This window comes from Gallinula chloropus, assembly GCF_964237585.1.
Source record: "Gallinula chloropus genome assembly, chromosome: 10".
Lineage (NCBI taxonomy): Eukaryota > Metazoa > Chordata > Aves > Gruiformes > Rallidae > Gallinula > Gallinula chloropus.
The window spans coordinates 20,762,967-20,775,883 of NC_140095.1; the positions used below are offsets into that span (position 1 = coordinate 20,762,967).

Here is a 12,917-nt window from a genome sequence, read left to right on the forward strand (position 1 = left end):
GGAACACGTGACCTCCCGCTACCCCCCGCGGCGCTCTAGGCTAGAGCGGCGGCTGCTCGGTAGTAACCGCCGCGCTTTACGGCCCCGGGCGCCACCGTGCGACAGTTGCCGTTCCCTTGTCGCCCGCACCTTCAACATGGCGTCGGGCAGCGGGGTAGGTGTTGGCGTCGGCGGGGCCTGGGCCGGGCTGGACGCGAGGCCGCGGCGGCTGGGGCCGCGCTGGAGGGGGCAGCGGGGGGTGGGGGGGGGAAGAGCCGCCCCGGCGGGGCCGCGCCGCGCTTGGGGCCTGGGCCTGGCGGCGGGTGAGGCACCCTCTGGGCGGGGCCGGGGGTGCCCGGGTGGGCTCAGGCTGGTGCGGAGGCCCCGTCCCTGCCTCTCAGCCCTCCGCCTGCGGGCGGTGGGAGATGTGGGGCTCCCCGAGAGGCCCCGCGGCCTTGCGGGCCGGAAGGCGGGTGTGTGTGTGTGTCCCGCACCCACGGGCCCTCCCGCGGGCCGGGCCAGCCAGGCGGCGTGAGGGGATCCGAACCTGTCCCAGCTCCTGCGCCGGGGGAGCCCCTTTGCCTCCAGCCCCACCCCGCGGGGAAGCAGCGCGTCCCGGGGGCTGAGCGATGGTGGGCGGAGGAAGCTCCCCCCCCCCTCTTCAGCCCTCGACCTGTCCCCTTGTTTCCCTGCTCTCCTGGGAAGGGGGTGCTTGTTTCCCGGCTGGCTCTCACACTGGCCAGCTGAGGTTTGTTCTTGCTGCCATATGCCCTGTGTGAAGCAGCTGTCCTGGCCGTGGCTGTGATTCTGGGGTGTCTGATGGCTCCCCTGGGCCTTGATTCTCTTCCTGCCATTGCTCAGTTTGGGTAACCTGGCAGCAGGATCTTTCTGCCTTGATGGATCCTGCAGGATTTGTGGTTCAGGATGCTGAGGTTGGATGGGTGAGGTAGATGCCATTGGTGGATGGTGACTGGAGAGCCAAACTGGTTTAAGTGCCCCCAGGAACACCCCAGCCAGCTCTGGGCATGGCAGGGACGGTGCTGTTCTGCTTTCTTGGCTGAGCTTCCCCTCACCTGAAGCTGCTTGCTGTGCAGTGAGTGGTGCTGGGAGGGGTCAGGGAGTAGGCTGGCTGCCTGGCAGTGAGCTGGGGCTCAGCTGTGTTCTTTTAGATGCTTTGATGCTGGTACTGGGCAGGTCATTCTGTGTCCATCCCAGAGGTAACAGGAGGCTCTGGGGCACTCCTGGGTTCTGATTGCTGTTAGCAATTTGGAAACTACTCTCTCACCCAGAGCAGCTTTTAGCTAAAGGTTATGAGCTTGCAGCTACCTCTGCCTCCACCAGAATCCTGGAATCCCAGACTGGTCTGGGTTGGAAGGGACCCCAAGGGTCCCAGAGCTCCAACCCCCCTGCCACAGGCAGGGACACCAACCTCCAGGCCTGGAGCTACACAAGGTTGCCCAGGGCCCCAGCCAACCTGGCCTTGAACACCTCCAGGGATGGGGCACCCACCCCCTCTCTGGGCAGCCCCTTCCAGCCCCTCACCACTCTCTCTGCAAAGAACTTCCCCCTAATATCCAATTTAACCCTTCCTTCCTTCAGCTTCACTCCATCCCCCTTGTCCTGCCAGTCTCTGCCCTTTAACAAGCTGATTCCCCTCCTGTTCCTCTGCTCCCTTCAGGGACTGGAAGGCTGCAATGATGTCCCCCCACAGCCTTCTCTTCTCCAGGCTGACCCAGCCCAGCTCCCTCAGCCTCTCTTTGTAGGGGAGCTGCTCCAGCCCTCTGACCACCAGACCAGTTGAGTCCCTTCAGATAACACCTGGCCAAACCCTCATTACATGCCTGGGTTTGATTCCCCTGTGCCTGGCAGAGGGGGATTGCCAAAAGAGCTGGGAAAGACTTCCCCCCTTTTATTACAACAAGAAGGAGAAGCAGCCAGTAAATCCCCTCCTCCCTGAGCTCCCACCAGCTTTGGTGTGTGATGGTGCCCTGGGGTGCAGGAGAGCTCTGGAAACCCCCCCAAACATTCATTTCTTCTCTGTGATATTTGCTTTTTCTCTTGCTCAGGGTGGTTAGTAAAGCCTGTTAGGACATGCTGAAAGTGCTTAAGGAGCTTTGGGAAGAAATGAGAATTTCTCTACAACCCCCCTAAGGCGTTTTCATTCCTCTCAGTGGCTGTTGGTTCCAGCTGAAGGATTGCCAGAGGAGCAAACCTCAAATGGCTCTGCTGCTGCTATGGCTTCAGATGGGATTTATTTCCTTTGCATTGGGAGTGGATTCTTGATTTGGCTGAATGCAGAAGGTGGAGGAGGAGGAAGGGGGGGGTTTGTCCTTCCTTCCTTCCCAGAGGTGTTTTAAAATACATCCAGCCGCTTTTTAATAAGAAACTGAGAGCCTCTCACTGCTGTGCTGAGTAACATGCAGCTCTCTAACCCAAGGAGAGTTATCAAGGAAACAAAGAAGGGGCTGAGATTGAAGCTGGGACTGTCACCTGGTGTGGGGGCCCCTCACTGCACGTGGGGAGGCACTGGGAGGAGGAGGCTGGTTTGGTGGGAAGAGGTTTGAATGGAAGTGGGATTCTCATCTGGTCACTTCTGCCCTCAGGGATGGTGACTGGGTAAAAATCCCCCCTGAAAAGCAGTTTGTGTGTCCCTCAGGGCCAGTTTTACCCAAATTCAGCTGCTTTCATGCAGCTTCTGCTGTTGCCAATGCAGCCCAGGGGTCAGGCTGCCTCAGGGGGGTTTCCTCCCTTCCCCAGGTGTCTGCAGGGTGAAGCTGCAGGGGTTACTGTGCTTTCCATGCAGGTGCTTCCCTGTTGTCTCCATGTCCTGCCTCAGCAGATGGGCATTTCTGAGCTGCTTCTGCTTTGCTTGTGCATGTGTCTTGCTTGAAAAACCCATGCTGGTCATGAGGGGGCATATGGAGCAGGTACAGACAGGCTTCTGTGCCCCTGTGCTGTGTCCAGCTCTGGAGCCCTCAGCACAACAGGGACATGGACCTGCTGGAGCTGGACCAGAGGAGTTCACAGGGATGCTCAGAGGGCTGGAGCAGCTCCCCTACGGAGAGAGGCTGAGGGAGCTGGGCTGGGTCAGCCTGGAGAAGAGAAGGCTGTGGGGGGACCTCACTGCAGCCTCCCAGTCCCTGAAGGGAGCAGAGGAACAGGAGGGGAATCAGCTTCTTAAAGGGCAGAGACTGGCAGGACAGGGGAGATGGAGTGAAGCTGGAGGAGGGAAGGGGGAGATGAGATATTAGTGGGAAGTTCTTTGCAGAGAGAGTGGTGAGGGGCTGGAACAGGCTGCCCAGAGAGGGGGTGGGTGCCCCATCCCTGGGGGTGTTCAAGGCCAGGTTGGATGGGACCCTGGGCAACCTTGTGTAGCTCCAGGCCTGGAGGTTGGTGTCCCTGCCTGTGGCAGGGGGGTTGGAGCTCTGGGACCCTTGGGGTCCCTCCCAACCCAGCCCAGTCTGGGATCCTATGATCCTCTCCCTAATTTACTGCTGTGGCCACGCAGGCCAAGTGATTCCACGTTTCTCCCAGCCTCCCCAGAGCTGATCAGCCTGCACAAGAGCTGTCAGCACCCTGTGTGACAGGTGGTAACAGACCTTTTGCCCTCCCCAGACCAAGAACCTGGACTTCCGCCGCAAGTGGGACAAGGATGAGTACGAGAAGCTGGCGGAGAAGCGGCTCACGGAGGAGCGGGAGAAGAAGGATGGTGAGTCCAGGACTGGCTCAGGGCAGGCCCTGCTCACTTGGCAGCTGAGGCACTCAGGCTCTTTGAGTTTGAGCAGGAGAGAGCAGCTGGAAGTGAAATCCTGGAGGGAAGTAGCAGCTTTCCCAGGCTGGCGAGCTCCAGCCCCTCTTCCCGTGCTTGCCACTGAATACATATATATTTGGATTGTTGGTTTATTCCCAAAAGTCATGGCCTTTGAGAGCCTGGGAGGAAGTGTTGATCTGCCTGAGGGGAGGGAGGCTCTTCAGAGGGATCTGACCAGGCTGGACTGATGGGCTGAGACCAGCGGGATGAGGTTTAACAAGGCCAAGTGCAGAGTCCTGCACATGGGACAGAACAACCCCAGGCAGAGCTGCAGGCTGGGGGAGACTGGCTGGAGAGCTGTCAGGCAGAGAAAGATCTGGAGGTGTTGGGTGACTGCAGGCTGAATATGAGTCAACAGTGTGCCCAGGAAAGCCATTGGCATCCTGGCTTGTATCAGATACAGTGTGGCCAGTAGGTCTGGGGAGCGGATTGTGCCCCTGGACTGGGCACTGGTGAGCAGCACCTCGAGTGCTGGGTCCAGGTCTGGGCTCCTCACCATCAGAAGGACATGGAGGTCCTGGAGCAAGTCCAGAGAAGGGCAACCAGGCTGGGGAAGGGGCTGGAGGGCAAATCCTCTGAGGAGCAGCTGAGGGAGCTGGGGGTGTTGAGCCTGGAGAAGAGGAGGCTGAGGGGAGACCTCCCCTGCCCTGCCAGGAGGGTGCAGAGAGGTGGGTGATGGTCTCTGCAGCCAGGGGACAGGAGATGGGACAAGGGGCAATGGGCTCAAGCTGTCCCAGGGCAGGGTCAGAGCAGATGGGAGGGAAAAGTTCTTCCCTGGCAGAGTTGTGGGGCTGTGGCACAGGCTGCCCAGGGAGGGGTTTGAGTCATGGACCCTGGATGTCTTTAAAAGACCAGTAGATGAGGTGCTCAGAGATCTGGTTTATCTTAGGATGGGAATGGTTGGACTTGATGATCTTAAAGGTCTTTTCCAACCTTGTGATTCAGTGATTCTGCTGTCTTCCTGCTCCTTGGGGAGGGAGAGGAACAGTCAACCCCTGGACACAAGGAGATCTCAATGTGACCCAACCCAGAGCTGCAAATACCTCACAGTTCTGATAGGAATCAGGAAGGAAATAGCGAGGAGGAAATGATACCAAAAAGTGTGATTTCAGCATGAATCAAGTAGTTCCCAGGTTCCCAGCAGACCCCCTTGTCGAGGGCAAGGTGAAATCCAGCATGTTGAGCTTGACCTTTTCCAATAAACTGGGTTTTATGTTGCAGGCAAACCAGCTCAGCCTGTCAAAAGGGAGCTGCTGCGGCACCGAGACTACAAGGTGGACCTGGAGTCAAAGCTGGGCAAAACCATCGTCATCACCAAGACCACCCCTCAGTCAGAGATGGGAGGGTAGGTCCTGGCCTTTCTGTTGGAGTCTGTTGTGCTGGTGGGACACAGGACTCCAGCTGGGGCCTCCCCAGGGCAGAGCAGAGAGGGACAATCCCCTCCCTGTCCCTGCTGCCACCCCTCTGCTGATGGAGCCCAGGATCCCATCGCCCTTCCCAGCTGCCAGAGCCACTGCTGGCTCAGAGTACCTTCCCTCTCACCCTGGAGAAAGGAGCTGTACCCCAAGTGCTGTGCAGATTTCACCTTTTCAGGTTGCCTCAGAGCTGTTCCATCAGCTGAGGTGGTGTTATGCTCTGAGTGACTGTGTCCTCTCTGTCCTGCCAGGTATTACTGCAACGTGTGTGACTGTGTGGTGAAGGACTCCATCAACTTCCTGGATCACATCAACGGCAAGAAGCGTAAGGATCCTTCCTCTGACTGTTTTAGGGCTGCTTGGGTTGGGAGAGCTGCTGCAACAGCTCTGGGCTGTGCCCTTCACACACCACCAGTGTCTGAGCTCTGAACATGGGGCACAGGCTGCTTTGGAGGTCAGGATGGAGGCAGCATTTGCTCACAAGAACGGTGGAGGTGCTGCCTTTACCTCCTGGCACCTTCTCCAGGGTGTTGGGCCATTTACATGGAATGAGCCCATAAGAAATCATGATCAGTTCACTCTGGTTTGGGAGACCTGTTTTCCTCCCTTGGAGTGGCTGGGCTGTGGGAGCCCAGGGTCAGCAAATCCTCATAAGAAAACCTGGAGATAAGGGTTTTGGCAGAACTAAGAAATTCTTAGATAAGTAAAAGGTATGGAACTAGCCCATTTTTGGGCTGGAACCTTCTCCTTGTACAAGTTGAGTGTGAAGCTCAAAGCCAGGTTGTCCCTGAGCTCCAGAGTACAGATCAGAGTCAAGGATGGGACTGTGGTTTGCTGGGGATTAGGAGACAGGAGTGGGGCAGTTTGGCTCTGGGCTTGGGTGCAGCAGTGTGGTGGTGTTACTGCCCTGTGCCTGTCTCAGGTTCTTCTCTCCCTTGCTGTAACAATGCTGTTAACTCAGGTGAAGATCAACACTGGAGAGCAGAGTTCCCAGTTCATCAGTCTGTGCCCTGTCACTGTGTTGAAGTTGGGCAGGACTGTGCCCTCCCTGAACTCACTCATTGCACCACTGCACATCACTTCTCCTTGGCATGTTCAGAGAGTGGAGAAAGTAGAGGAGCAACAGCATGTGCTGCTGGGCTCTGGGCACCTTGTTCTGCTCCTGAAGGTGATTCTGGCTCCACCTGGAAGTCAGCAAACAGCCCATTCTGGAATGGTGCTGAGCTGTGCGGCCCTGCTTGGCTGTTCGAGCCTCTGAGAGAACCAGGGGGCTGGAAAAGGACCTGAGGGCAAGTGTTCTGTGGCTATGGACCCAGACCCCAGTGTGTTAGGGCCCTGTGAATGGGGAGACGACGCTGAGGTGCTTTGTTTGACATGTTCAAGTCTGTATGGGAGAACCTGGAGTCAGAAATCCCAGTGCTGGGCCTGAGCTGAGGGGTTGAACAGGGTTGGAAGGTGGCTGACACATCGCTCTCCCACAGTGTGACTGACAAAGTCCAGGAGCTTTTGATCCAGGCCATAAATCTGGCTGAAGCCTGCTGTCCTGGCAGCACTCTCTCTAGTTCCTGATCTAGAGTTTGAGCTTCCCAAGTGCTGCTGCATCCCTGTGCAAACCTGTGCATGGCTGCTGGAGTCAACAAGCTACCTGGATGTGCCAGTGATGCAGGTTGGAGACATTGCCCAGGCTGGTCCCTGCAACCTGGGCTTCCTTGAGAGCAGGAACTTGGGAATCTGCTCTAGGCAGCCACTGAATCAGAGGCCTGGCTTAATCTTTCATGGCTCTGCTTCATCTAGAAATGTCCCATGCAAGCAGGAGCTCTCACAGGGAGCCACCCTTGTCTTGTTCAGCTTCTCCCATGGCCAAGGCGTGCCAGCTTGCCATTTCTATTCTGGTCCCTTTTTAAAGTGCTCCAGCCTTTGTTTCTTCACTGGTCCAAGATTAAATTTCCTCAAGTGTCAGAACAGCAGCATGATGGGGAGAATCCTAACTGGGAACCTTAAAAGAATAGGCTGCATCCTCCTCCTTGATACAAGCAGCATACAAATGTTGTAGTCACTGCTTCAGTTAGGTTATTGTGTCCCCTTAAAGCCCATCCTCTCTGGCATGTCAACTCCCAATCTGCACAGCCACACAGCCTTGTGCACGAGTGTAGTCTGGCCCTGGCAGCTGCTTTGAGGGGACAGATGACAGGCAGGAAGAGGCTGTCGTGCTGAGGTACTTAAATTGGGGTTGGGGAGGGGGTGAGCTACGTGCAGACCTTCAAAGGCTGAAGAGGGCTGATCCCTCTCCTGTTTTGTAGACCAGAGAAACCTGGGCATGTCCATGCGGGTGGAGCGCTCCACGCTGGACCAGGTGAAGAAACGCTTTGAGGTGAACAAGAAGAAGATGGAGGAGAAGCAGAAGGACTATGACTTTGAGGAGAGGATGAAGGAGCTTCGGGAGGAGGTGAGTCTGGGCAACAGCTGATGAAGCAAAGCCCTCCCCAGAAAGGTGTTTCATGGGGAAAAATCCACCCTGGCTCCTAATCTGTAGAAGCCTTGTTCTTGGTGGTGTGGGCTGCTTGTCTGCAGCTGGGAGTGGGGTGTGTTGCTTGGCTGCTTGCTTTCTAAAAAGCTTTCTGCTGGGAGGCACTGAAAACGCCCCTGATTTTGGTCTCCCATCTGTGTTTGAATCTGTGTGCTCTCATAAGCCCCTCTGTGTCTTTGTCCCTGAACTTCCACGCTGCTTGGCACTGCTGGGATCCTTCTTCCCATGACATGTTGCTGCTGTGTGGCCTCTCCAAGCACAGGCAGCTTTAGTGAGCGCTGTGCTGTGATGGGAGATGTGTGTGGAGGCAGGGAAAGGATTCCTCTCAAACCCAGCCTTGGCTGTCAGCTCCTTGACATGAATAAGAAGTTTATTTGGTAAACCTGACCAAGTTCTGACAATTGAGGAGCTGCTGTGGATGCTTCTCTTCCACCCACATCCCCAGCACAACCAGAAGTGGAACAATCGCTGCCTGTTTGGGTCTTGCTGCCTGTTTGGGGGTGTGGGCAGTGAGACCCAGCTCTGCTTTGCTGCAGGAATGCTCTGTTGGGGGGCACACAGAGTGGCCCTGTGCTCTGCTTCCAAGCAGGCTGTGGGGCTGCTGAGCCTGGTGTATTTGGGGGGAGGCTAGGAGACAGGTACCCCAGCAGCACAGGGTTGAAAACCTGCTCCCAGCAAAGAAACCAGCCAGGACTCGTGGTGCAGCTGTCTGTGGGGCACAGCTCTGCCCAGTGGCTGTGGCACCTGGCTGGTGATGGGAGCAGCAGGAGCAGTTGCTCACCCAGGAGCTGCAGCCCTGCTTCCCTGGTACACGCCTGGCGCTGTTCAGGCCTTGTGATCCTTGCAGAGCAGAACACTTTGATTAGAGCAGCACCAACTCTTTGATGCCAGAACCCCCCAAAGCCTCTCAGAGCCTCAGCTTCTGCTCCAGTGAGCAGCTGTGGCTCTGCCAGGCTGGGAGCCAACAGGCAGCAGCGCTCGGCGTGGCGGGCTCTGGAACAGGGTGCCACAGGAGGGAAAGGCCTCCTGCTTTCAGCCAGCTCCATGGTGCCTCAGCCTTGATTCCAGACAAAACTTCTGACATCTGTCCAGAAGGGTTTTGTAACACTTCTTTTTGGCTGCATCTTTTTAGGCCAGGTTGGATGGGGCCCTGGGCAACCTTGTGTAGCTCCAGGCCTGGAGGTTGGTGTCCCTGCCTGCGGCAGGGGGTTGGAGCCCTGTGATCTTGGGGTCCCTTCCAACCCAGCCCAGTCTGTGATCTTGTGTGTGTGACTCTGCTCTTGGGTCATAAAGCAGGTGGTCTGTAGGCAGTGAGAAAGCCTCATCCTTGGGGACTGTCACCCAGGATTTCAGCTGACGGGTTTAATTCCTCAGGCACAACTTGGATGTTGGTGGAGGGCCTTGGGTCAGCTGTGTGGTACCTGGTATCTCAAAAGCTTCCTTGGTTCAGGAGGTTTATGTGCCTTTGTGGTTCTGTCCCCTGCTGCAGGAGGAGAAGGCCAAAGCCTACAAGAAGGAGAAACAGAGAGAGAAGAAGAGGCGGGCGGAGGAAGATCTGACATTCGAGGAGGATGATGAAATGGCAGCAGTGATGGGCTTCTCTGGCTTTGGCTCGACCAAAAAAAATCACTGAGCAGCTCTGGACTCTCCTCTTTCTTCAACCAGATTGTTTTTACCCAGGGGACTCTGGATAACTCTTTAAAAAGACTTGATTGAGGACTTGTATGTGCATCTCCCAGTAGAAGTTGGCTGGAGGAGTCGAAAAAGCGTTTCCATGCTCTACCTGTGCTGCAGAACAAGCTCCTCCCTGTCATTAGCTTCCCATCTCCTTCTGTGTCCTAGATCTGGCTGCTCATCACTGCTCTGTGGCCTTGTGTGTGCAGGGACCTGTTCTGCTGGTACCTTCTTGTGGCAGTGAAGTGCAGCAGCTCCGTACCTGGCTCAGGTGTAGCCTGGCTCAGCCAGCTGTTGTTGTGCAGGGCCCTGGGTGGTGGTGGTGTTGTCAACCAGGCTGTGTGTGTGAGACACAGGGAGGGGATTCAGTTTCTTTTTGGATTGTGTAACTGCAGAGAAGGTGCTGTGTGGAGTGGTACAACCTGCACCTTCATGGCTTGTGCTGAGCAGTGCTGGTGGCTGCGGGGAGGCTGCCTTGCTGACCCTCCCCTGTGTGTCCTCTCCTCAAGGGACACTTCCCTGCTTTTCTCTGTCATTCATCCCATAACTTTGATATCTTTAAGGCAGGGGAGAAATTCCTCCCCAGGCCTGAGCTAGGATAGAGCCAATCAAAAGAAGGTGTGTGCAATTTGCCAGAAATAAATGGATCGTTTTAATGGGCCCTGTGGTGGGAGTTTGATTTCTTCTTTGTTTTCAGAGCTGCTGCCTCCCACTGAGAGGAGCTTCTGGGGACATTGACAGGAGCAAAGGCAAGGCTTGTAACCTAACCCACCTCCCCTCAGCCTGGCTGCCCTGAGCAGGCAGTTTCCATCATTCTTGGCTTTTTTAATTAATTCTGGAGATGGGTGTAAGAACACAGGAGGGGACAGGGACAGGGCTGGGGACCTGCATTTCCATGAGGCAATCCAAGGCTGGGCTGCATTCCAGAATTTACCAGCTTTAGTCTATTAAGGGCCATTTTTCTCCTGTCTGCTGGCTATCAGTGTCTTCTCACCTCTGCCCTCCCCTAAATCCACTTCATTGCTGCTTTTATTTACCTCAGTCAAACCTTGTGTGACTCATTTCCCTCTACGCTCAGGGTTTCTATCTTGCATGGCTGGGTTTTCAGAGCTCCTCTCTCTTTGTCTGTGTATTAATGAGCTCCTTGCTCTTGCCCTTCTCTGTACTTGTCTGAAATTTCCAACCCAGGGAGGGCTGCTGTGTTTAGCCTGCTCTTCCTAATACATCTACAACAAATCCTGTAATGCTCTGCTGCTGGTTTAATTCCTTAATCTTAGGCTGCTGACAGCTTCATTGCCTCGGGTCTTTCCGCTTCAATTCAGATTATAATCCCCCTTGAAGATGCTATTGAAATGATATAGAGCCAGTCAGATCCAACTGTCCTTGGAGGTTTGACCCTTTTAACTTGGCAAGCCTTTGGCTTCAGCTCTCCCTCTCTGAGCACACGAGCTGCTGGCAGGGCGACTTTCATTCCAGCCACGTCCCCAGCGCTGTTCAGACTGCAGCACATGGCTCTGGCTGAATGGGGGAGAGGAGATGCTTGTGCCTCTGTGCCCTCAGGGGTGTGAGGGGGATGCTGCTGTGCTTTCCAAAGCGTTCCAAGTTTAGGGTGTTTCAGAGGAGGCTTAGCAGCAGCCATTTCAGCCCAGCCACCAGCTCTGCAGGTAAGCAGACGCTGCCTGCAGCCTGGATCTGGGTTGTGCTTCAGGGGAAGGGGCAGATGCTGCCCTACACCCTCCCTCTTTCCCAGGTTGGGACCTTGAAGCCAGTGGCTGCTGCCTCAGTTTCTCCACAGAGCATCCTGCCATTCTTACCCATCCTTTTACACACAAGGAGGGTAAGATGTGAAAGGGGCAGCCCCAAAAATCCTTCCCAGGGAGCTGGGGAAGCTCCTGCTGCCGGGCTGGAGCAGCCCAGGCCTGACCCAGCCTTCCCAAGTGCCCTGCCTGGCTCTGCTGCTTCCATCCCTGGGACTGGGGGAGAAAACTGCTCTGTGGGAGAAGGCTTTCATTAGGGAGATCCCTCCTTGGTACCCAAACTCCATCCCAAGGCCACCTGCATCCTCAGGGCCAGAGCCCCAGCATCCCTGCGCTGGGGCTGCTCTCGCCGGGGGAGCTGGGCTCTTTGTCTCAACTGCTTGCTGGGAGCAGCGCTGTGTGAGGCAGCAGATACCAGCTCTTGCTGGATTCCCAGCAGCAGGAGCTGCCTCTAGCCAAGGATGAAAAGCTGGTTTCAGAGGAGGAAATAATATTTAGAGAAGAGACAGAGAACGTTCCCTGCGCCCGCCGCGTTAACCCTTCGCTCTTAGTGCTGCTGGGGGGTGTTAACCCTCTGCTCGCTGCCCCCAGCGCTGGAGCAGTGGTTCTCTGTGACTCTCTGTTAAACACTCATCATCTCTGTGCTGAATTGTGAGGCTGGATGTGCCCTTGTGGGTCAGGGAACTTCCATTTCAACTTGAAGGATGCCCCAGCCCTGCAGCTCTTCTTCCTGCTGCCCCCCAGCAGCAAAGGGGGCTGGGTTCTCTGTGCTGGTTCCCACTTTGCTCTTGCCAAAAGGAGACACGGCTCTTGCACGGGTTAAAACTGGGATCAGTGGTGTAAGGAGGGGTGTTTCTCATGGTCCTCATCTTGAGGCTGGGGTATGCTGCCTGGCCTCACTGGGGAAGAGCTCCCAATTGCCTGGAGCCAGCTTGGTGCCGGGGCAGGGAGCACAAGGCTCTGCCCCAGCCACAGAGCCGTTCCTCGGGGCGCGGGGGGGATGCTTCTGGCTCAGCAGCGCTCCCTGCAGCCCTCAGCTCAGCCGAGCCGGACTGCTACAGCTCCATCCCATTAAATATTGATGGCGGCGCTTGGAGAAGCACTCGGGCGTCACTGCAGACCCCGGAGAGAACAGGCATCTCCCTCACCCCCACTGCTGCTTCTCTCCCAGCCCTCTTCTTCCCCAGCCTCATCTGGGCTGGAACCTGGGAGAGGGTCTGAGCACCAACCCCAAGCTGATTTCCCCACTCCCTCCCTGCCCTTTCCTGCTGTCCCCCCCTCCCCTTGGGGTCCTGCTCGGTTCTGGAGCAGCAGCAGCCAGACCCAGCGCAGCATTCCCACCATCCCAGTAAAATGATGGGTTCAGGGACCCGGAGTGATGCTGGAGAAGAAGGTCCCAGCCCAGCCCCTCGTGTTGCTTGGCCCTGGCCAGCTGAAGCAGTACCTGCCTCAGTGGCTTCATGAGAGGAAAGACCCAGGTTTTGAGGGGTTCCCACCCACGTTACACCCACCCTCCTGAAAGGGGATTCAGAGCTTGGCAAGAGCTCCAGTCCTCCCACTGCTCAGGCCATGAGCTGCTGGTGCCCCAGTTCAGCAGCTGCTCTTGCCACTTCCCATCGTTCACACCACCCATGGCCCCAGGATCTGCTCCTCCTGCTTGGCTTTGACCCGCTCCAGCAGTGCCAGGGGGATGTACCCCCACTGGGGGGGCTCTGTGGGGACGGGCTGCGGGCTCCTGGGTGTCCCTCAGCCCA

General features: G+C 56.5%; 1 protein-coding gene across 1 annotated transcript; it reads left to right on the top strand.

Annotated features, from left to right (window-relative positions):
• The first annotated feature begins 63 nt into the window (after positions 1-63).
• Positions 64-10,103, top strand: ZMAT2 (zinc finger matrin-type 2). Its single transcript, XM_084268591.1, has 6 exons — positions 64-154; positions 3,595-3,688; positions 5,012-5,135; positions 5,457-5,530; positions 7,506-7,651; positions 9,222-10,103. Exons 1-6 carry the CDS (start codon positions 137-139, stop codon positions 9,363-9,365), a joined length of 600 nt encoding a protein of 199 aa, XP_084124717.1. The 5' UTR covers positions 64-136; the 3' UTR covers positions 9,366-10,103.
• The last annotated feature ends 2,814 nt before the right edge of the window (positions 10,104-12,917 follow it).

What these genes read in the sequence shown, in the direction of transcription:
- ZMAT2 (XM_084268591.1), top strand. An exon ending in TCACATCAACGGCAAGAAGC is followed by an intron (nt 5,531 to 7,505) that starts GTAAGGATCCTT and finishes CCTGTTTTGTAG; the next exon opens with ACCAGAGAAACCTGGGCATG. An exon ending in TGAAGGAGCTTCGGGAGGAG is followed by an intron (nt 7,652 to 9,221) that starts GTGAGTCTGGGC and finishes CCCCTGCTGCAG; the next exon opens with GAGGAGAAGGCCAAAGCCTA.